General features: G+C 39.0%; 1 protein-coding gene across 2 annotated transcripts in view; it reads left to right on the top strand.

The window, feature by feature from the left end:
* HERC5 (HECT and RLD domain containing E3 ubiquitin protein ligase 5) overlaps nt 1-23,859 on the top strand; it is a gene marked incomplete at both ends in the record, with an annotated part of 60,884 nt that extends 37,025 nt beyond the window's left edge. Inside the window, 10 exons of one of the 2 annotated variants that reach the window (XM_080697905.1) lie at nt 444-557; nt 2,542-2,649; nt 4,617-4,787; nt 7,196-7,345; nt 8,471-8,637; nt 13,001-13,067; nt 13,935-14,005; nt 21,722-21,905; nt 21,993-22,095; nt 23,654-23,859. In XM_080697905.1, coding sequence (XP_080554031.1) covers nt 444-557; nt 2,542-2,649; nt 4,617-4,787; nt 7,196-7,345; nt 8,471-8,637; nt 13,001-13,067; nt 13,935-14,005; nt 21,722-21,905; nt 21,993-22,095; nt 23,654-23,859 — 1,341 coding nt within the window. Of the gene's footprint in view, nt 1-443; nt 567-2,541; nt 2,650-4,616; nt 4,788-7,195; nt 7,346-8,470; nt 8,638-13,000; nt 13,068-13,934; nt 14,006-21,721; nt 21,906-21,992; nt 22,096-23,653 lie in introns of both variants that reach the window. The other variant, XM_080697904.1, reaches the window with a different exon arrangement.
* Between the last annotated feature and the right edge of the window lie 265 nt (nt 23,860-24,124).

The following is a 24,124-nucleotide window of genomic DNA, read 5'->3' as shown; positions in this document are numbered from 1 at the left end:
CAGAATGTTCTTGTATGTCATAATAATTCTGATTGTCTTATGGGAAGGAGGGCTGAAACATTTTCTTACAGTTTAATAGAGGAATGTTCTTGGAGGGGGAGTGTTTCACATATACCTTGGCAGGGAGATGACATGTAAACAGTATATTGTTAAGATATGAAGAACTGAGCCTCAGAATGCTCTGAATTCATACTGTACTGGTTTTTTGCTCTTGGACTAAAAAGTCTTAAAATTTTTTCTCTAAGTTAAAATGATTAGCATAGCATTATAGCTTTATGGCAATTCTTTATGTCCATGAAAATGTGGGGCTTTGGAAATTGGGTAGATTTTTATCCTAAGCATTAAAAGTGTCTGATTTACAGTTTAATCTGATGATCTAATAGCCATTAAGCAAAATTGTCTTTAAATATAAAACTTTCTTCATAAGTTCTATTTTATTTTAGGTAAACCAGATTAAGTATCGGCTGCCTGGAAATATTTTCAAAGTAGATGAACTCTCAAACTGGCTAAATTTTTATGGAGAAGCATATAGAAGGGCCTCTTGGAAAAGGAACATGGTAAGTATGGTGTATTTAAGGGAGAAATTGATAATCAATTGATAATTGAGTTAATACAGGTATTTCTGTTACAACTTTCTACATGAGTTTCTTTTTCTTTTTTCTTTTTCTTTTTTTTTTTTTTGTACTAGGGATTGAACTCAGGGTTATTCTACCTCTGTGTTACAACCCCAGCCCTATTTTTTATTTTTTATTTTCAAACAGGGTCTCACTAAGTAGCTGAGGCTGGCCTCGAACCTGCGATCCTCCTGTCTCAGCCTTCCAAGTACTGAGATTACAGTGTGCACCTCCACACCTGGCTTCTAAATGAGTTTCTGAGAAACCTTGTGCTCTACAAAATTGCACAGATGATGCTAGCAGGGATTATGGGGGAAACAAGACTCCCTAAAAATCTATGCAGTTTTGTAGCCAGAGCAACTGGCAGGAAAACAGTTGATAGTTGGGGAGAAATACTGTATCAATTAGTTGTCTTGGTAAGCATTCCCAGTACTGTGATTCAAAACAAAACTAACCATACAACATAGAGGAAGGAAGGTTTATTTGCTCACAGTTTTTGGAGATTTCAGAGCTTTGTCTTTGTCAAGCTGGGTCTGCAGAGCTCAGAGCATGTCAGGAAGCTGAGAGAGAGCATGCACAGGGTTCTGCTTTCACATCCTGGAGGCCTGATGCAGAGAGCAAGTAGGGGTAGGAGAGGCCTTATATAATCTCCAAGGCTACACCCCACAGGTCTTTATTAACCCAGCCCCACTTCCAGCACTGCTACTTTGTTTCTATGAGGGCTTGGGGGACATTCTCAATTCAAACCATTATACAGGCAAGCAGCTCTTAGACAATGCTATGAGAATATGAAAAAAATGCAAAAAAAAAAAAAAAAGAGAGAGAGAAAAGGTAGAGAACTCTTTCTACTCTGATTAGGAAAGGACAGCTGGTACTGAGACAACACACATGGAAGCTCAGTGTCTTTGAGGCAGCTGTAGAAGGCAGCATGACTCACGAGGAGCCAAGAATCAGTAGTCAAAACCTGCAGCTTTGGAAAGAGGACCTGGTATAGGCATACATTTGTTTGTTTAAATACAGCTAAAGGGCTTCTGTTGCCATTGCTGCAGCTGACCAGAGGTGTTTCTCCTTTCTCTGAAGGCTAACATTCTACTCCTAGCATTTCAGCCCTTTTCTTGGCAAAAGGCATGTCTGAGTTAGCCAGCTGTCCACATTGTTACTTTCCCTGTTTACCAAATGCATCCAGCTAATTCACATCTCAGAAACTCAGGTTGCTGTGGGAAAGACTCTTTGAAAGTGTTGAAAGTTTATAATTAATTGCTAACTTAAATGGGTATTAGAAATAGAAATACCACTTTTATTGATAAGTATTAAAAACTGTGTGTGTGTGTGTGTGTGTGTGTGTGTGTGTGTGTGTGTGTGTGTGTGTGGTACTAGGGTTCCTGGAAACCTTCTACTTCTGGGCTAGACTCCCAGACCTATCTTTTATATTTTATTTGGAAACAGGGTCTCTTTAAGCCAGCACAGCTGGCTTCGAACCTGCACGATCCTCCTGTCTCCACCTCCCAAGCACAGGGATTACAAGCGTGCGCCACCATGCCCGGCTAAATACATTTTTGTGTGTGTGTGTGTGGTACTGGATGTGGAACCCAGGGGCTTTTCTACCTCTGGGGTATACTCCCAGACCTATTTTTTTTTATATTTTATTTGGAAACAGAGTCTCACTAAGTTGCTAAGAGTCTAAGTAGCTGAGGCTGGCTTCAAACCTGTGCGATCCTCCTGTCTCAGCCTCTCAAGTGCTGGGATTACAAGTGTGCACCACCACGCCTGGTTTAAGACATTTTCTACTACTAGTACTGCTGGAGAGCAATTTGGGTTGCTTTGACTGGAAACACTGAAACTTTAAATCAAAAGGGAGTTAAGTGTGTGTGGTAAGATGTAAAATGTCTCTATCCTTTAATTTATCAGAATTCTTTTCATTTTTTAGAATGCTTCAGATATACAGTATCCTGTCATATTCAGTCATTTTCCATTTGTCTTTAATACTGTGTCAAAAATTAAACTACTATATGCAGACTCACTTCTAAAAATACAGGTATGTTCAGTTCTTTGTCCTCCTCAACATAAATCATGAGATAAATGCTTTCCTAAACATGCAGTATTTGGGGATGATAAGAGAACCATTGTTAAGTCCAGTGGTCCTGGCATTGAGAAGCTTGTACTCAAATGAAGGCCTGGCAGACTCAGAATTTGGCTTGGCTCAGCCTTTAAGCCTATACGGCCTTAGTAAAGGCGAGACCTTGGACAACTGACCTGGCTGGAATGTTTTTGCCTAAGGTTGGCAAAGGCAGCTTGTAGTCTTCTGAATAGTATTCAAAGAGGTATAATCATCTTGGGCTTGATTAGGACTAGTTCTCATACTTAAGGAGATGCAATCTAAAAAAAAGATACATACTAGGAATAAAAGGTTGACAAAGGGTTCTTGAAATTAGGACCCCCATAAATAGCTTTTACTACAACAACTTTTACTACAATGGTGCCATAATTAAGTTTTGTAAAATCCTGGCCCCTTTCAGTATATTGATAGCTGCTAAGGCAGTGGTTCTGTCAGTATATCCAGAAAAGTGTTTGGGGACTTAAAATTGGACAATAGAAAATGCCTAGGGAGCTAGGGTGTCATTTCACTCTGCTGTGAAGCAAAAATAAATAAATAAATAAAAACTCTAGGAAAATATATCAGAGAATCTCTGAATTGAATTTAATACAGGCAAGCATTTAGAATAGTGCCTCCTACAAAGTACGTACCTGAAAGTACTTTATACAAACAATGTATTTGAATGCATAGTAACAAATACATGTCTTTAAAGTCACATAATTCATTTACAAGATAGAAAATTGATTTATGAGTTCTAATCATGACAAATTATATTTTATGTTTTTGTTTTGAAAAAGAGTCTTACTAGGTTGCTGAGAGTCTCACTAAGTTGCTGAGTCTTTCCCCTGATTTTAAGCAAACTTCCAGGAATAATTTTATAGAACTGGCATGTGATTCCTCTTTGTTCTGCTAAGAGGCACAGACTTTTAATTGATCCCAAATCGCCAGTTTCTTTCAGAACCATCATTCCATCATTCTGTCTGTCTCCCTTCCACCTTCTCTCTCTTTCCCTGTCTGTCTTATAATAACTTTCTAGATTACCTGAATTTTTGCTGAGGTCTGCTTGCGTGCTTGCTTTTTTTTTTTTTTTTTTTTTTTTTTTCAGGTCTCAAGATGGAACCCAAGGGCATTTGACCTCCAAGATACACCCCCTGCCCTATTTTTTATTCTTTATTTTGAAACCGGGTCTCACTGAGTTGCAGAGGGCCTCACTAAGTAACTGAGGCTGTCCGCGAACTGCGATCCTCAGGCCTCAGTCTCCTGAATGCTGGGGTTAGAAGCATGAGCAACCACTCCCAGCTCAGCTTTCTTTCTAAAGATCTGAACTTCTCTTCTATGTGCTGTAGTGTACTGTTGCAGAGGATACTTCTAACTCTCCCAGCCTCTGATGATAATTAGCTTTGGTGAACTAAGCATTACTCATTTTTTTGACAGGATAAAGTTGTCCAGTGAAACCTACAGTTTATCACTTCTTTGCTTGTCTAGTTTGGCTGTGCAAAGTATTTCTTTTTCTTTTTTCTTTTTTTAGTGTGTGCGTATGTTGGGCAGGGAAGTTGAACCTCTGAACTACATCCCCAGCCTTTTTAAATTTTGTTTTTAAACAGGGTGTCACTAGGTTATTAAGAGTCTCACTACTTGCTGAGGGCTGTCCTCAAACCTGAGATCCTCCTGTCTCAGCCTCCCAAGTATTGGAATTATAGGTGTGCACTATCATGCCTGACTGTGCAAACTATCTCATTCCACGGGTTTGCTGAGAGAATACTGCATGTATCATTTGCCAACAGCGGTATATATAAGTCTTTTTCATAAATGTAAGGTGCAGTTATAAACACGACAAGTTTATTCCACTTTATGAATTTCTCTTTAAAGAGGACAAATGGCAAAATGAAACATTTTTATTTTCCTAGGAAAGAAAAATTAGAGCTCGTATGAGTTTGGCAGGAATTATAGAACAAGAAGAGTCTGTGTTGGCTTTGCTGCCCACCATTAATCTAAAAGTGAGAAGGAATCACTTGATCGAGGATGTTCTGAAACAGCTAAGTCAATTTGAGAATGAAGACCTGAGGAGGGAGTTGTGGGTAAAGTATAATTCTCATGTAATACTCTTGCTGTTGGGAGAAGAAAAATATAGAGCCCAGTGTGGTGGCACACACTTGTAATCCCAGCATTTGGGAGGCTAAGATGGGTGGATCACGGTTCATGGCCAGCCTCAGCTACTTAGTGAGGCCGTGTGTGTAAAATAATAAAAGAGGAACAAAAGTCTCAGAGGAAATGAGGCCTTTTGCCACAAAGGTGGTATGTTTGGGGCCTTAGGTCCCTAATTTCCTTAGCTTCCTTTGAGTTTCACGCAGTAGGTGTGGCACCTTCTCAGCATGTCTGGGCCTAAGCACCCTGGACAGGTGGATAGTCCAGAGTTGGTTGCAGGAGTTCTGGTCTTTACAGGGCCTCACCTAACCTGGCTAGTCATCTACTTGGAAAGGTGTGGGTCAACACTGAGTTAAGGATGTGTTTCTGTTCTTATATAGAAACCCACATTGCTTTGTGGAAAAGAGAGCTTTCTCTTTATTGACTTCAGAGGTACTTTGAGATATAACTGTAAATTTACTCCTGTCCTGAACATTTATAAGTGATTTAAGTACTGTATAATTTGTCTTACTAATAGGAAAATAGTAGTGGTAATTTGACACAAAATAGCAACAATAATCTGTAGACTGCATTTATTATGCCAAGAACTGATGTGTTTTACATGTACTTTCTTAACCCTTTCAACAGCACTGTATACATGGTAGATTCTGGCTTTTTCTCATTTTATAAATAGGGAAACTGAGGTATAAAATTATTTGGTTACTTATTCAAGGGTAATATAACTTTCAATTGTCAGAACCAGGATTTGTTCTCAACTAGCAGGCATCAGACTTCCCACTTACACAATTTAATATTTATTAAATAGGATGTATTTTTTTGTGTGTGGTACTGAGGATGGAACCCAGGGGCATTCTACCTCCAAGCTACACCCCCAGCCCTATTTTATATTCTTTATTTCGAAACAGCGTCTGAGTTGCAAAAGGCCTCACTAAGTAGTAGCTGAGGCTGTCCATGAACTGTGGCCCTCCTGTCTCAGCCTCTCAGATGCTGGGATTGCAAGTGTGTGCCACCACGCCCATCTCTAAATAGGATGTTTTTGATGGAAGACCCTGAGAGCTTTTTTTGGACAGAAAAATGTACTCTTTTTTTTTTTTTTTTTTTTACTTTGCTGCTAACAGTCAGTGGACATTTTCTGGACTCTGTGTGAGGCATCTCACATAATCTTTTTGATAATTTTATGGTAAAATTTGAGACATCATGGGACCAAGAAGCTTGCTGATAGAAAGGGGAGGAGTAAGGATTTAACATTTGGTCTTCTTGCAAAAATTTTAAATATTTCACTGAGGTTGTAATTATTTATCAAAGAAGCCAGTAAGGGCAGCTGCTGTGGGTACAGGTAGTAGACTGTCCAAGTAGAAATGTTTAACAGGCCTTTGGAAATTAGAGAAAATACAGTGGACCCAGAGGTTCAGTGCCTACATATGATAAATGAAGTTTAAAGGGACCATGAGCAGTGGGGAAAGAGCAGAAAGAAAAAAGGGAAGTCATCAGGGAAAAGAAGAGAAACCTGAAAAGTGCTTCATAAAAGAAAACTAGACTAGCAAGAGAAGGGAGGTGATCAGGATGGTACCATGTGCTAAGAGAAGTGGAGGGATGAGATGTGAGAAAAATGTCCTTAAATTTAGGGATTCACACGTTCTTGATTCTCTGGGACCACTTAAGTAAGGGGGAGGGGAAGATAGAGTTGGTCTATTTTCTGTGAAGTTGAGTTTCCTAGCATAGAAGGAGCCAGATTATTTGGAATGGAGATGATATGTTGGGGTTATTTTTTTTTTCTTTTAAGAATAGGGAGATTTTAACACATTTGTTAATTGAAGCAAAAGGTTTCAAAAAGGAAAGGCAAGAATCGAGGGGGAAACAACTGAAGGAGCAAAGAGAAAGCATGATCAGATTGTCTGGAGAGGGGTTGGTATCAACAGGGGCATGCCTCCTTTTCAAGAAGCAGACAGCCACACTTACAAATGCTGAATGCATGCTCTGGTTTTTAAAAATCCTAATATTTGTGATTTTTTTGGTTTATTTTCACTGTGTTTAGTGGGCCTAATGACTGTAATAATGATACCACTGAGATCTGGTGAGTGGTAATCTTCAGGCCTTTGGCAAGATGTAGGATGAAATTTTAGTTGTGCCACCTAGGTGTTTTGTAAACTTGAGAGAATTATTAAAATTTTTGAGGCCTCATTACACTCATTAATGGGAAGATTAAGTATGATGAGGCAAGTAAATGCTTACCGTGGTGCCTACTGAAAACTCAAGCCCACAATTGCTAGCTATTACTATTAAAGGAAACCTCATAAATAGCAGAGCCCTGGAAGTGATACATTATTCACTGTTTCCTCAGGTTTCATTTATTGGGGAAATTGAACATGACCTGGACTTCGGAGGAGTCAGGTCAGAGTTTTTCTATTGTGTTTTTGAAGAAATGATCCGGCCAGAACATGGGTTGTTCATCTATCCTGAAGAGGGTTCCTACATGTGGTTTCCGGCCAGGGTAAGTCTTTTTGTCTTTGCTTATGGTATTCCATGAAAGTAGAAATGTATCACAGGGCTGGGGCAGTGGTAGAGCACTTGCCTCATACATATAAGGCCCTGAATTCAATCCCCTGTATTTCAAAAAGATGATAACATATGTGTATGTATGTAGATCATATATCTATAGAAAAGTAAGGTGTCTACATACATACTAGGAAGGAGGGTTATTAATATTAAGCTAACCTTCAGTTTTAGTAATATTATTTTCTTTAAAATGGAGTCCTCGGCATGGTGGCGCACGCTTGTAATCAGCATTCGGGAGGCTGAGACCGGAGGATCGCGCTTCACGGACAGCTTCAGCTACTTAGTGAGGCCCTTTGTAACTCACTGAGACCTGGTTTCAAAATAAAGAATAAAAAATAGGGAAGGCGTAGCTTGGAGGTTGAATGCCCCTGGGTTCCATCCCCAAACACGCAAATAAAGTAAAATAAAATAAAATGGAGTACTCTTTTGCTAGGTTTCTGTGTCTTTCTACACAGAATAAGTAAGTCAATATGTGTCCTTGACCGTTTACAGAATATAGAGATAAAAATGAATCCTTCCTTTCTCTGACACACATCCTTTGTTTCTATTTGGTTTTTCCCATTGAATGTGAAGACAAAGGCTATGGAAAGAAATGGTGAAACTAGTTTTTAGGGTTTTTGAGCCTACCGTGTTTTTATCCTGTTGTGCTTTTAGTAACCAGAACTGCAGCAGATACTTAAATTTATTGAAATTAAACCCTAAGTATTCTTATCTCAGAGTTTTTTTTAGTGTTAATCTACAATTCGATTTTGTTAAAGTAAAATAAAAAACATTTACTTAAGCTGGACATGGTGGCACACGCTTGTAATTCCAGCACTTGGGAGGCTGAGACAGGAGGATCAAGGTTGGTGAACAGCCTCAGCTACTTAGGAAGCCCTTTGCAATTCAGTGAAACCTTGTTTCAAAATAAAGAATAAAAGGTAGGGCTGGTGGTGTAGCTTGGAGGTAGACCCTGGGTTCCATCCCCAGTACCGCAAAAATAAATAAATTAATTGATTAATTAATTACCTGATAAGAACCTTCCATGTTAATGATAAAAAGATTATTTTTCTCTTTTTAGCCTAAATTTGAGGCAAAGAGATATTTCTTCTTTGGGGTTCTCTGTGGACTTGCCGTTTTCAATTGCAATGTTGCCAACATCCCTTTCCCACTGGCACTCTTTAAGAAGCTTTTGGACCAGATGCCATCATTGGAAGACTTAAAAGAACTCAGTCCTGTTTTGGGAAAGTAAGTGAATGTAGTTCCTTTTTTTTTTTTTAGACCTTTATCTAACATGTTTGGATAAATATTTAAACACATATACTTGTCAGTGACTTCAGGTTCAAGACAGCTTCAGTGACTTAGTGAGACCCTGTTGTAAATTTTTATATATTTATTTATTTATTTTGGTGGTACTGGGATTCCTGGAAGCCCTTCTACCTCCAGGCTATACTCCCAGACCTATTTTATACTTTTTATTTTTGGAAACAGGGTCTCCTAAGCCAGCGCACGCGACTGGCTTCGAACCTGCATGATCCTCCTGTCTCCGCCTATTTTTAAAAAATAGGTCTGAGAATATAGCTCAGAGGTAGAACGCCCTTGGTTCTGTTCCAGTTCCACGCATACATACACACACACAAAGGTAGAATTGATTGTTCCTGTGACTTGTCTTCATTTCTCAAAATAATCTTTGAACATTCCATAGCAGAAACTGTCATGAACAAAGCACATGTTACATCTTGACATGAAATCTGCTAGTGATGTTGATACTAAGCATTTCATGGTCATCACTTTTAAAGTAGAAATGTATTTTTTTAGTCAAAAGATAGGCTACTCCCTGGGGAAAAAATTGGTAACACATAGCAGAAAAGGTAAATACTCCTGCTATATAGTGCTCCTATACATTCTTAAGAAAAATGACATTGTCTTGATCAGTACTTTCACTGCTAATATCCAAGACAGCTGACCACACAACTTGGAGGAAGATTCCTTTTTTTTTTTTTTTTTTTTTTTGAGATCTCAGAGTTTCAGTCTATGTAAGTCTGAAGTTCGGCATGGTAGCAGGAGAGCGCATGATGCTCTCACATCATGGAAGCTAGACACAAGAGAGCAAGCAAGGGGATTCAAAGACAGACAGACAGACACTCAGCCCCAGGAAACCGTTTCTCCAACCACAGACACCTGCCTGGGCTGCTACACAGCAAATGGATTTACACCCTGATGAGATTGCCACCCTGTGGCTTAATTGTATCCACTCTGAACATTGATGCATAAACTCTTCAGGGAACATTATCTAAAGACAGCCAACAAAAAAACCAATAGAAAGGGCTCATAACAAAAAAGCTGCTTATAAATAAAAAGAGAACAATCCCACTAGTGCTCATGTAGCAAAGTGAAGATAATTTATGCTTCAACTTGAGAGTGGTTTGAAATATTGATGGCAAATAACACTAACAAAGGTTTGGGAAAAAATTCACTGTAATATCGGGTTGTTAATGGAAGTATGGATTGGTACTCTGTTCAAGAACAATGTGGTACAGTACTTGTCAAAACCAAAAATTTATTTGCCCTTTTGACATAATTCTAGCTATTTCAGGAATGTGCAGCCAGGGATTGGAGTTGTAGCTCATGGCAAGAATACTTGCCTAGCACAAGTTAGGCTCTATGTTCGATCACCAACACCACACAAAAAAATTAAAAATAAAAACTGAGGTCCACTGTATTATAATTTATAATATATAGACTACCTTAATGTCCTTCAATAACAGAATTATATCTACTTGGCATATTTATAAAATAGAGCACTCTGGATTGTGTGTGTGTGTGTGTGTATGTGTGTGCACACGCGTGTGCACTGCGAATGGAACCCAGGGGCATTCTGTTTCCGAGCTACACCTCCAACCCTATTTTGTTATTTAATTTTGAAACAAGCTCTCACTAAGTTGCAGAGGGCCTCACTAAGTTGTTGTGGCTGTTTGCGAACCTGCAATCCTCCCTTCTCAGCCTCCGAAGTACTGGGATTACAGGCATGTGCCATCACACCCAGGTCTTTATTTTTATTTTTAAAACAGAGTCGTACTAGGTTGATGAGAATCTCACTATTTGCTGAGTCTGCCCTCAACCCTGTGATCCTCTTGTCTCAGCCTCCCAGCATGCCTGGCTTGTCTGGAGATTTTTAGAAGACAGGGAACGGTAGTATGATCCTATTAATCTCTTCATTTTCCAGAAAAAGAAAACTAAAACTTGCACAGGGGCCTGCAGTAGCATGACTTGAACATAGTCTGGCACCATAGTCCAACTATTAACTCTTTAACTGAGTACAGTAATAAGACAAGAAAATGTATTAAAAGCCTAGGATTTGGAAAGGAGGAGATAAATTTATCATTTTTTACTGGGAATGCTGAAGTTGACCTAAATAGTGCTTATGTCTAAGAAAATTTAATAAACTTAGTAGCAGTATACATAAACTTAGTAAATGTAAAGATATTTAATGTATATCAGCATTTCTTAGATTTTCTTAAATTTATTGAAGACCACAAAAAACTTTTTCTTACATCCGTTATATCTGATAGTATTAGAAATTAAAAGGGAAAAGCTGGGCGTGGTGGCGCACACTTGTAATCCCAGCATTTGGGAGTCTGAGACAGAAGGATCGCACAGGTTTGAAGCCAGCCTGAGATAGCCTGAACACTTAATTAGGAGGTGGGATCTTTAGGAAGTGATTTGGTCCCGAGGCAGAGATCTTAAGAATAGGACTAGTGCCCTTCTAATGCTTGTAATCTCTGCACTTGGGAGGCTGAGACAGGAGGACTGCAGGTTTGAGGACAGCCTCAACAAGTAGTGACACTCATCAATGTAGTGAGACTCTGTTTCAAAGTAAAAGTAAAATAGTGTGGGGGTGTAGCTCAGAGGTAAATGCCCTAGAGTTCAATCCTCAGTACCAGTAAAGTAAAAATAACTTGTTCCTGGGGACGCTGTTCACCTCTTGTGCTAATATGAGGTCACATTAAAGGTACCGTCTTTGAACTATCTTTCACCAGACACCAAGTCTGCTTGTACCTTTGTCTTAGACTTCCCAGCATGTAGAGCTGTGATCAATGCATTTCTGTTCATAAATTATTCAGTCTTACGTATTTTGTTACAGAAGCCAAAAAGGATTAATTCAGAAATTGGAACTAGAAGTAGAGGTTGGTATAACGAATATGTGAAAATGTGAAACCTCTTTGGAAACAAGTTAGGGTAATAGGTTCAGCTGGAAGAGTTTTGAGATGTGGTCCAGAAAAAGCCTGTGTTACCATGAACAGACCATAAAGGGAAATTCTGATGAGGGCTTAGAAGAAAAGGAAAGCTATAGAGAAGGCCTTAGCCGTCTTAGAGATTACCTGAGTGGGCATGATAAGAGTGTTGGCAGGAAAGACCATTCTGATGAGAGTCTCAGCAGAAGCGAGGGATGCCTTTGAAACTGGAGGAGGGGCAAGTTCTTGTGATAAAGTGGCAGAGAAGTCAGCTGAATTGTGTTTGTGTCCTAGGGTTTCATGGAAACTACAACTTCAGAGCAGTAGTCCACCTTCTCCAGAGACCTTTCCCTGTGACACATGTCCCTTTGGAAACTTCTTTCAAGCATTACCTATATCATTTAAATACTTCTGGTTACACAAATCTGTACTGTGGCTGGGACTTCCATCATCATCTTAACTACTAGTGGCAGGGTTTATTTTCATTAGTAGTTGCATCTCTTAAATACCACATTAGGATCTACTTAAGTGTTGAATGAATATGTGTACTGAGCAAACAATACAGTATTGAGACATGTTGTTTTAAAAGTGTATGTAACAGCATGTCAGCATGGAAATCTATAAAGACTGCTTAGTCTCCAGTTGGTGTGTGTGTGTGTGTGTGTGTGTGTGTGTGTGTGTGTGTGTGTGTGTGTTACCAAGGATTGAACTCCAGAGTGCTTGTCCACTGAACCACATCCCCCATCCTTTAAACTTTGGGACTGATCTTGCTAAGTTGGTTGAGACTGACCTCTGAGTACATCTGCCTCAGCCTTTCAAGTAGATGTAATTACAGGCACATGCCACCACACTCAGCATAACTCTATACGTGCCTTGGAACACTTATGATAGTAGAATTTCAGGTCTTTCTTAAGTTTGGTGATATCGGCACAGAGGTATAGAAAAGGTTCTTTGCCCCACTTGTTCCTCAGCTCTTTTAAGTGAATACCTGATATTAATAGGAGATTTGTTAATTTGTTCATAAGTCAGTTTCAAAGGTTTAAATAAAGGTAACATTACTTTGAATGAGTTGTCAGTATCAGTAAACATATTCTCAGCCCTTTTCTAGCTAGACATCAGCATCACTGGGTTAAGGTTAAGGAATCAGGACTGAGGGAGAAAAGCAAATCAGGAGGAATGCCTGCAGATAAACTTCCTGTACCTCACATTTTTAGTTGAGGTCTGGTCCTGTTTACGTTATCTGTACACAGAGAAGTCGGTGCTACAAACCTCATTTCCTACCTTCAGAAGAGCTGTGCACTTGACATTTATTTTAGATAGTGAATCTAGTGATCATGGTTATTGCTTTTTTAAAAACAAAATTATTTATCCCTTAGGAGTTTGCAAACACTCCTGGATGATGAAGACAGTGATTTTCAAGAAATATTTTACATCCATTTTAATGTGAGTAGCAATAAAAACCAGATCGACATCATAAGAGTTTTAGTTTTGAATAACCCTTTATATACTTGCATAAAGGGTTACTCAAAACCAAGGTTCTGAATTATTCTAGTGAAAACAGGATTTTCTCTCATTTTTTTGTGAGATGCTATATCCTTCAGATTTAGTAACAACCAACCCTAAACTTAGTGGTTTAAAATAAACATGGTTCTGTGAGTTTCCCGACGGGGCTGACTGGGTTGGACTTGCATGGTCTGCAGTGGCCTCACTTACAAACCTGCTGGTTGGTTAATAGGGTGGCAGCTGGAACAGCCTGTGTTCAAGGTCTCTTACTCACTAACAGGCTAGCTGAGGCTTCCTCACAGGGTGGTCTTAGGGTCACAGAGAGTAGGAAGAGATGGCAGCCTCAGCACATAAGCTGCTTCACAATCTTCTGCTTTTCACATTCTATTGGCAGAGCACTTCACCTGGCCACACCCAGACTCAAAAGCGAGAAGATAAATTCCTTTCTTAGTGAGAGATGTTGCCAAGTCTTGTAAAGAGAAATGAAAAACCAAGATGGGAGGAGTTGGTAGCCATTTCTGCAAATCTGCCACACTGGGTCTATACTATATATAAAGTGAATACTGACGTGTGGCAATTTTCTGATAAATTTACATAATATGATCAGTTAACATAATTCAGATTTTGAAAAAACTCATTTTCCATTCTCTATAATGAATAGTAATTCTCTGTTTATACCTTTCTTGCTAGTTTGCTTTTCAAATCCTGTAGAAAAGTGGTACATTCCAGAGTACCACTTTTTTTTATTGGTGGTAGATTGTTCAGAATTCTTTTGGAGATATTATCGGACTTTATTTTTATTTACAGGTGCATTGGGACAGAAATAACATAGATTTAATTCCTAATGGAAGTTGTATTGGTGTTGACCAGACTAACAAGTATGTACAAAGAAATTAAATATTTTTGTGTGTATTCATTATATTTATTTCACTGAGCTCTAAAAAATCTCTCTTATTTCTTAAAGTTTTTCTTTCTATTAGTTATTTTTACTTTTTCAGTAAGGCAAAGAAGTTGGTGTGTGTTACATGAATGAGTATAGACATATATGGAGCTTACATTGTAATGAATGGAAATGGCTTGCTCTGAGAGACTCTTCCTCCTAAAATTGTACCACCAACTTACTATGCTTTATCTTTTCTTTTCTCTTTCTTTCTTTCTTTCTTTCTTTCTTTCTTTCTTTCTTTCTTTCTTTCTTTCTTTCTTTCTTTCTTTCTTTTTTTGCAGTATTGGGGATGGATCCCAGAAGAATTCTACCTTCGAGCTACACCCCAGCCTTATATTTTTAGTCTTTATTTTGAAACAGGGTCTCACTGAGTTGCAAAGGGCCTCACTAAGTAGTAGCTGAGGCTGTCCGCAAACCCAGATCCTCCTTTCTCAGCTTCCCAAATGCTGGGATTACAAGTGTGCACCACCATGCCCAGCTTACATTTTATTTTTACATCATACTTTATGTACCTTTAGGATTTGCTTATTTTTCCTAACTTCTTAAACTTTTCTTTTAAACTTTGTATTAAAGGTATAATGACATAATATAGAAAATGACATAAATCATAAGTTAACAGCTTAATAAATTCCACAAAATGAATGTTCCTATGTAATTACAAAGCAAAAATAGATTTCGATTACAAATCGAAAATAGAACATGTCCATCTGTGTAGGTGTACATTGTATGAATACACTAAAGTTTATTTGCCCGGAGTATCATTCATGAACATAATATACCTCAGGTCTTGAGTATTGTGATTTGTGATCCTATGAGCAAGTCTCATTCCTATTTTTTGTTACTTATGTGCAGGCACATCTGTTGTACATGACTGGGAGAATTTCTGGGTGTCTTATGACTGCCCCTTGCAGGATGGATCAGTTGTCTCACCCAGAATCAGTTTGGATATTTACAGTGATGATATCACATGTATACTAGAGAGTATAAAAGTATTTATAGAGGCAGGGTGTGGTGGTGCACACTTGTAATCCCAGTGCTTGGGAGGCTGAGACAGGAGGATTGCACAGGTTCAAAGCCACCTCAGCTACTTAATGAGGCTCTCAGCAATTTAGTGAGACTGTTTTCAGATAAAGTATAAAAATAGGTCTGGGAGTATAGCCCGGAGGTAGAAAAGTCTCTGGGTTCCACCCTCAGTACCGCCCCCACACACAAAGTATTTATAGTAACAGCTACACCGAATGAGACTACTTGGCAAGAGATGAGCATTGTCAGTTTGGCTTCAGTGAGGAAGAACAGGTGGCCCTGATATTTTATCATGGTTTGGGCATGGGGCCAGGGTGAGGCTTCCATGAAGTCCAGAGCTCATATGGTGTAACCTTCCCTAGTGCGAGAGAGAGAGCATGTAGGCTTTCTTACCCATTGCTGCAGATGTAGTGAAAGGGGGAGGACTGTGACCTGAAAGCCTTCAGTCAACAAACGTGCAAAATGGAGACCAACCTCCACTGGGAGGATGTGAGAGTAGTGTTTTATCTATAAGCTCTGTAATATATGGTATTGTTAGTCATTTTAAATTTGCCATTTTGGTGGGTACATTATAGTATTTTATTGTGGATCTTTTTGTTATTGGTTTGCTTGTTTGTGGTTCTGGGGTTGGAACCCAGGAGAATTCTATGTCTAAGCTACACCCTCAGTCAGTTTATTTTTTATTTTGAAACAAGGTCTCATTAAGTTGTGGAAGGCCTCAAAAATGGCTGAGGCTGGCTGTGAACCTGTGATCCTCCTATCTCAATCTCCCAAGTACTGGGGTTACAGGCATGTGCTACCACACCAGACTTTGTTGTGGCTTTAATTTGTATTTCTCTGGTTAACACTGTATACTTAACGTGCTTATAGGCCATTTAAATACCCTACTTTAGCCAGGCGTAATGGCGCACGCTTGTAATCCCAGCATTCAGGTGGCTGAGACTGGAGGATCGCGGTTCACGGACAGCCTCAGCTACTTAGTGAGGCCCTCTGCAACTCAGTGAGACCCTGTTTCAAAATAAAGAATAAAAAGTAGGGCAGGGGGTGTAGCTCGGAGGTCGAATGCCCCTGGGTTCCATCCTCAAACCCGCAAAAAAAAAAAAAAAAAAAAAAAAACCAAAAACCCTCCTTTAAGAAATGCTTATTCATTTTTAGTCTATTTATTTATTTTGTGGTACTAGGGGTTGAACCCAGGGGCATTCTACTTCTGAGCTACACCCCCAGGCCTTTTTTTTTTTTTTTTTTTTTTTTGGCGGGTCTGGAGATGGAACCCAGAGGCATTCAACCTCCGAGCTATACTCCCTGCCCTATTTTTTCTTTATTTTGAGACAGGGTATCACTAAGTTGCAGAGGGCCTCACTAAATAGCTGAGGCTGTCCATGAACCGCGATCCTCCAGTCTCAGCCTCCCAAATGCTGGGATTACAAGTGTGAACCACCATGCCTGACTCTCCCCCCCCCCAGACCTATTTAATTTTTTTTTATTTTAAAAAAGGATTTCACTAGCCGGGTGTGGTGGCACACACTTGTAATCCCCGCGCTTGGGAGGCAGAGACAGGAGGATCACACAGTTTTGAAGCCAGCCTTGCTGACTTAAGAGACCCTGTTTCCAAATAAAAATATAAAATGGGCCTGGGAGTGTAGCCCGGAGATAGAAGGGTTTCCAGGAACTCCAGTACCACCAAAGGAAAAAAAAAAAAAGAAAAAAAGAAATAGGATTCCACTAAGTTGTAGAAGGCCTTGCTAAGTTGCTGAGGCTGGACGCCAACTTGGGATCCTCATGTCTCAGCCTCTCAAGTACTGATTACAGGTGTGTGCCACCACGCCTGGCTTCTGATATTTTATTGAGTTCTTTTGCTAATTTGTTTATAGGAGTTTGAAATACAAGTCATTTTTTGGATACAGTACTGCAGGTAGTTTCTTCCATACTGTAGCTTTTTACCTTTTCATTCTTAGTATGATAAACCAAAATTTCCCTTTACAAGTTCCATTCTATTAATATTTGCTTTAATGGTTAGTGTTTCTCCTGCCCTACTTTAAAAAATATTTTCTGTCCCAACACCATGAATGTATTTTCCTATATTTTCTTCTAGAAGCTTCTTGTTTGACTTCTCACATTTAGATCTACAGTTTCCCTGTAATTTATTTATTAGTAACATATGATATAAAGGCCAGGTCTCTTTTGTTTTCTCGTGTATTGGGAACACTACCATTTATTGGGAACACTACCCTTTTCTGTTATATCACATATCATTTTTTTTTCTCTTTTGTTGTTTTGGTTTTGTTTTGTGGTGCTGGTGATTAAACCTAGGAACATTCTACCTTCAAGATATACTTCCAGCCCTTAGTATATTTTATTTTGAAATGGAATCTTGCTAGGTTACTAAGCATATCACTGAGTTGCTGAAGCTGTTCTTTAACCTTTGATCCTCCTGTCTTAGCTTTCCAAATACTGGAATTACAGGCGTGTACCACCACACCCATTGTTCAATTCTCCTTTTAAAAAAAAACTATGTATATTTTTCCCATTTCTCTTTTTTATTTTTCTGTTCTGTAACTAGTACCACATCAATAAATACCAGTAGTTTTGAAATTTAATTGTTCAAGTCTTCCCACTCTCTTCTTCATCCAGATTGTTTTGTCTTTTCTTGCCCCTTTGTATTTTCATTTAAATTTTAGCCTCAGTTCCCCAGTTTCCACAACAACAGCAAAAAACCTGCTGGGATTCTGAATTGTGAAAGAATGGAATCTATAGAGAAATTTGGAGCTCGTTCATATCTTAAAATGTCAAGTCTTAGTTGGATGTAGTGCCACTTTCATGTAATCCCAGTACTTGGGAGGCTGAGACAGGAGGGTTTAAGGCCAGACTCAGGAACTTAGGGAGACCCGATCTCAAAATAAAAAATAAAATAGGACTAGAGATATATCTCGGAGATAGAATGCCCCTGGGTTCAATCCCCTGTCCCCCTAAAAAAGTGATAAAACATGGAAAAGCTAGGAGTAAACCCAATGAAATTTATACACAAAAACTAACATTTTTCTGACAATGAAGAACTAAGAAATTATATAATCTATATACTTAAATTAAAAGGCAACTTTGAGCAATTAATTTTGATACTTTTATTGGTGCATCATAATCATCATGTGGAGGTATGGAGTGATAGGAATGCACATGCCGCTTCCCTCTGGACCCCAGTCTCCCTCCCCTCCCCTCCCTCACACATGTCGTTGAGATTGGCATTGGTAATTTTATATATGTACGTAGCATTATTTAAACTCATCTTTTCTCTGTCCCCCATCCTCCCTCCCCTAGCTGCCCTCTACTGTTCTACTGTAGTCTCTGCTGCTCCATCTGAGGTCTCTTGTTTCTCAATTTCAACCTAGCTTCCACAAATGAGAGAAAACATAGAACTATTCGCTTTTTGAGACTGGCTAATCCTGCTTACGTTCCGTCCATTTCCTTGCTAATGACATCATTTCATTCTTCTTTATGGCCAGTTAAATGCCATTGTGTGTATGTACCACGGTTTGTGATCCATTCGTCTTATTGATGGACAGCCAGGCTGATTTCATAATTTGGCTACTGTGAGTTGAGCTACTCTAAACATGGTATATGCATGTATTGCTATAGTATTCTGACTTGGGTTCCATTGGAAGGATGCCCAGGAGAGGTATGGCTGGTCATATCCATTCCCAGGTTTCTGAGGAACCTCCCCACTGGTCTCCAGGGCCACTACAGCAGTTGCGGTAGTACTGCTGTACTTACTAGATTTCCCTTGTTTTTCCTTTATGTTGATCATCATTACTTCCAGAACTTCTAGGATCACTTTCCTTCTAGAGGAACAAATTTTTTTAAATTTTCTTTAGTTCAGGTTGGCCGGTAATTTATGAATTACCTCTCTTTTTGTTTTATTTTAAAACCCAACGTCTCTTTGAAGTCTTCACTTTGGAAAGTACTTCTAATATAGAACCCTAGATGTACTATTTTTTTACCTTAAAAATACCATCTTTTGTCTTCTGGCTTTTAAAACTTCTGCTGGAAATTAGTAGTTCTTATCATTACTCTTTTAAAGTAATGTGTTTATTCTTTTGCTGTATGAAGGTTTGTCTTTTAGCTTTGGTCTTCCATCAGTTTTGTTAAAATACATCTTTTTATTCTCACCTTGCTTGATTTCATATACCTTAATATATGTATTTAGTAATGTATTTTATATATCCATAGTTTGTGGTAGGTTTTTGAAATTCCTGGCTTTTTCCAGTTTTCAAATTTCAATGAACGTGGTCTCCCAGTTCTAGGACTCTAGTTATACCTGTTCTCGTTCTTTGTGTTTCAGTTCTTTAACCTTTTTAAATATTTGAAGTCTGTTAGCCTATTTCCTGATTTATTTTAATGATTGTGGTTTTTAAGATTTCTGAGACTTTTAAGTTTTTAATTTTCTGTTGAAATTGTTCTATTGCCATTTTTTCCTTGAACATAATCTTTATACTTTTTTTAAAGCCTATGTTGGTCCCCTTTAGGCTTGTCCATTGTCTGCTCCCTCTTTGTACCTTTTCAAGGTATATTTGGTCATTTGATTGAATGCTAGATATTTTCTATTAAAAATAAATATTGGTTCCAAGCCAGGCATGGTGGTGCACTCTTGTATTTCCAGCATTTGGGAGGCTGAGACAGGGGATCCTGGTTCACGGACAGCCTCTGTTACTTAGTGAGGCCCTTTACTACTGTGTGACCCTGTTTCAAAATAAAGAATAAAAATAGGGCTGGGGATATAGCTCAGATGCAAATGTAGAATGCCCCTGGGTTTTATCCCCAGTACCACAAAAATAAATACATAGGTAAATAGATAGGTAATCCAACTAATGCTATCTTACTGCAGACAAGATTCACCCTGTCCTAATAGGGACAGCTAGGAATAGCAAGAATCCTCGGCTCAACCCAGTGAAAGGGCACAACTGACTGAGGTAGGGTTGCAACCATGGGGGTGGGAGGGGTATTAGGGATTGAACCCAGAGGCAATCTACCTTGGCGCTACGCCCCCAGCCCTTTCTTTATGTTTTTTTGTTTTGAAACAGGTCTCACTAGGTTGCTGAGAGCTGACTAAGTTGCTGAGGCTAATCTTGAACCTGTAATCCTCTTGTCTCAGCCTCTTGGAATTACAGGCATGCATCCATGCCCATGGGTTGCAGTCTTTTTAGGCTTAATCTACCTGTGATTCCCTTTCCTTCTCAAGCATAGCCCCCCAAAACCCCCAGTATTTACTTGGGACTCCTTTTGATGGATACTGGAACCCAGGTTTTGTTTCTGTGGCATCAGGAGACTGTTGAATTCTGCTCTGATTTATATTTGTTTTCTGCTTACTTCCCGTGCCTCTTTTTTAAGAATTTGGGAGATGCTCCCCAGGGAAAGCTGCTCCCATGGCCCTTGGCCTCTGAAGCTCTTAGTTTGGTAGCCCCAAACTTAAGTTTCCAACCCAGTCCCATTAAATTACTGAAACTACTGGCTTCTCTGAATCTTTTAGTAACCTCTGTTTGCCTTACTTCCCTTCCCCTTAATCAAGAATTGACAAATGTCCCAAAGGGAAAAACAGCAAGCCAAATGCTACCTTGCTCCCGCGACCTTCCTTCTCTCTACAGTGTTGGCCTCTGGGATCTGGACCCAGATGTAGATGCTTTGAGCAAGATGTATTTTATTTTAGCTAGTGGTTTAGTACCTCTTGGAGACAGCACTTGTCTTCTTTAAGCTACTTTATCATAGCTAAAGAGTGGAAACCTCAACTCCCTCTTCATTTTTGTTAACCACTAATAAATTAGTTACTGTCACGAATTCAGGTGATTGATCAGAGTATAAAGTAAAACATGAAACTTATCCTCTTTCCCCAGCCCATTCCCTTGAAATTAATCAATGTTAGCAGCTCAGGCTTTATTACACTAAACTTTGGTTATTATAGTCTGAATGTTGAGTCTTTTAACTGTGTGACCTTGAACAGTCTTAACTTTCACTGTATCTTGTATGTAATCTATATAAGCTGGATATGGTGAGAAACACTTGTAATTCCTGTGCTTGAAAGGCTGAGACAGGAGGATCACAAGTTTGAGGCTAGCCTTAGCTACTTAGTGAGGCTCTCTGCAACATAGTGAGACCTTGCTTAAAAAAATAAAAAACAGTCGGGCGTGGTGGTGCACGCTTGTAATCCCCGCATGGAGACAGGAGGGTCGCGCAGGTTCAAAGCCAGCCATGCTGGCTTAAGAGACCCTGTTTCCAAATAAAAAAGTATAAAAATAGGTCTGGAAGTGTAGCCCTGAGGTAGAAGGGTTTCCAGGAACCCCAGTACCACCACCAAAATAAATAAATAAATAAATAAATAAATAAATAAATAAATAATAGGGCTTGAGTTATAGCTTGGGGGTAGAATGTCCCTGGGCTCGCTCAATCTGCAGTACCACCAAAAAAAAAGAATCTGCCTTAGAAAGTTTTTATTAAATTAGATAATATGCTGAAGTAACTATATAAACGTTTCCAGCACATATGTAAGCACTCAATAACTGTTAAGTATCCAAGCTTTTAGATTTATCTTCCCAATTCTGTTCAGGTTACTGAGTATGGGAATTTTTTTGTTGTTTTATTAAAGGAGAGACTATGTTTCTAAGTGTGTTGATTGCATCTTCAACATCTCTGTGAAGGCAGTTTATGAAGAATTTCAAAGAGGATTTTATAAAGTGTGTAATAAGGAGATTATAGAATTTTTTCTTCCAGAAGAACTGAAGACTCTGATTATTGGAAACACAGATTATGACTGGGAAACATTTGAAAAGGTACATAAAAAAGGCTAAGTTGACTAACTTCCGTTTTTATTCCTATGTCTTGAATGTTATAGTTTGCTTTATTTGCATCTTTTCTAGAATGCAAGTTACGAACAAGGGTACTACAGCTCACATCCCACGATAGTGATGTTTTGGGAGGCTTTACACAGACTTACTCTGGAGGAAAAGAAAAAGTTCCTTGGTAAGTATTATATCAAGGAATAGATCTCTAATTGGGGGGGTGGATACAGGGATGGAACCCACAGGGGCAGTCTACCTCTGGGCTACACACCCAGATCTATTTTAATTTTTATAAGGAAACAGGGTATCTCTAAGTTGCTGAGAACCTCACTAAGTAGCTGAGGCTGACCTTGAACCTGCAATCCTCCTGTCTCAGCTTCCCAAGTACTGGGATTACAAGTGTGTGTGCCACCACGCCTGGCATCTTCTGTCCTTTAAAGGAACAAAAAGCTCATTTATGCTGGGCGTGGTGGCGCACGCTTGTAATCCCCGCGCTTGGGAGGCAGAGACAGGAGGATCGCGCAGATTCGAAGCCAGCCGGGTGCGCTGGCTTAAGAGACCCTGTTTCCAAATAAAAATGTAAAAATAGGTCTGGGAGTGTAGCCTGGAAGTTGAAGGGCTTCCAGGAACCCCAGTACCACAAAAAAAAAAAGCTCATTTATGATAAGTACCATCTATTATTCTGTCAGTTTTACTGTTTCTGTGCATTACAGTCTGTTTTACTTGTGTTTCTAAGTCTGTTGAACTCACCTCCAATTTTGTGATTTGTTTTATGCCTACATGGTGCTTTTCCTGAAACTGGCTTAGTAAATTTTTCTGTTTTCCTTACTTTTGTTGTTTTGCTTTGTGTGTGTGTGTGTGTGTGTGTGTGTGTGTGTGTGTGTGTGTGTGTGACTGTGTTTGGAACCCAGGGGCATTCTACCTCTAAGGTATACTCCCAGTTTATTTTTATTTTGAAACAGAATCTCACCAAGTTGTTGAGGCTCTTGGGGTTACAGGTGTGCACCACCACACCCGACTCCTTACTTGTTTTCAAAAACATTTACCTTCTTGTTATTAGTTTTGTGGATGACAGTATGTTGGAAGATAGATTTATACAGAAGCCCAATATCCTACCTCTCCAACTCCTGAACTCATCTTACTCCTCCTACCTCTGGGCTTTCTCTGATGTCCCTCCCCCTGTCTTGAACCCCTCACCCACCTCCTTAGTTCTTTTCTAAACCTTTCCCTCCTTAAAGTTCCACCACAGGCGTTTCTGCCTCATCCCAGCCTGGTGTTCTCTCCCTGCTCTAAAAGCAGTCACACTCAGGAGGCACTTAGATCCTCTTTGGCTGTCTTATGCATTATATATTTTCTCTTGCTATTTGTCTTTTTCTACACAGGGATTTCCTTTAAGTAAAAAGCTAAAAAATTTATCATAAGTAAACTTGCATATATAGGAAAAAAACATAGTGTATATGTTAATAGGATTCAGTAGTATCATAAGTTTGAAGCATCCACTGAGGTCTTGAAACATATCTCATAGATAAGGGGGCCTACTATATTTTCACCCAGATTTCAAACTGCTTGAGGAATATGCATCTAATTTTTGCCCTAATATGGTCGTTTTACTTTGTAATGTAGGATTCTGCATATGTGCCCTCACTAAATTCCTGTAATAAATAGACTTTATTTATAAAGAGATTCTGGTCTTTATATAAAATAGATTATCTAATTTTTAAATGTTTATTTCTTTTCAGTTTTTCTTACAGGAACTGACAGATTACAAATAAAAGATTTAAAGAATATGAAAATAACATTCTGCTGTCCTGAAAATTTGAATGAAAAAGATCCCATTAGAGCACAGACATGCACCAGTGTTCTCTTCCTCCCTAAGTATTCTACAATGGAAAGAGTAGAAGAAGCGCTTCAGGTAGCCGTCAACAACAACAGAGGATTTGGCTGATCCTGCCTGTTATTCTTACCTCTTTGGGGGGGGGGGGCATTTCTATGAATAAAATTAATTACTCAGAAATTAACACAAAAGTCTTATTCTCTATTCAGCATATTTATTTGCACTTTGAGAATTGCTGTCCTTGTATGTAAAATGTATTTGTTATGAAATAGATTAGACCATGTCTCTAACACAAAGGTTTGCCTCATTTGGCATGAAGGGGGAGACTTTTTAGCTTGAGTTAAAAGCCTGTCTATCTATCCTCCTGTCTACTGTT

The sequence above is a fragment of the Muscardinus avellanarius genome (genome assembly GCF_963383645.1).
Source record: "Muscardinus avellanarius genome assembly, chromosome: 6".
Taxonomy (NCBI): Eukaryota; Metazoa; Chordata; class Mammalia; order Rodentia; family Gliridae; genus Muscardinus; species Muscardinus avellanarius.
Note: the sequence above shows the minus strand (reverse complement) of the source record. Positions and strands in the feature narration are given on the sequence as shown.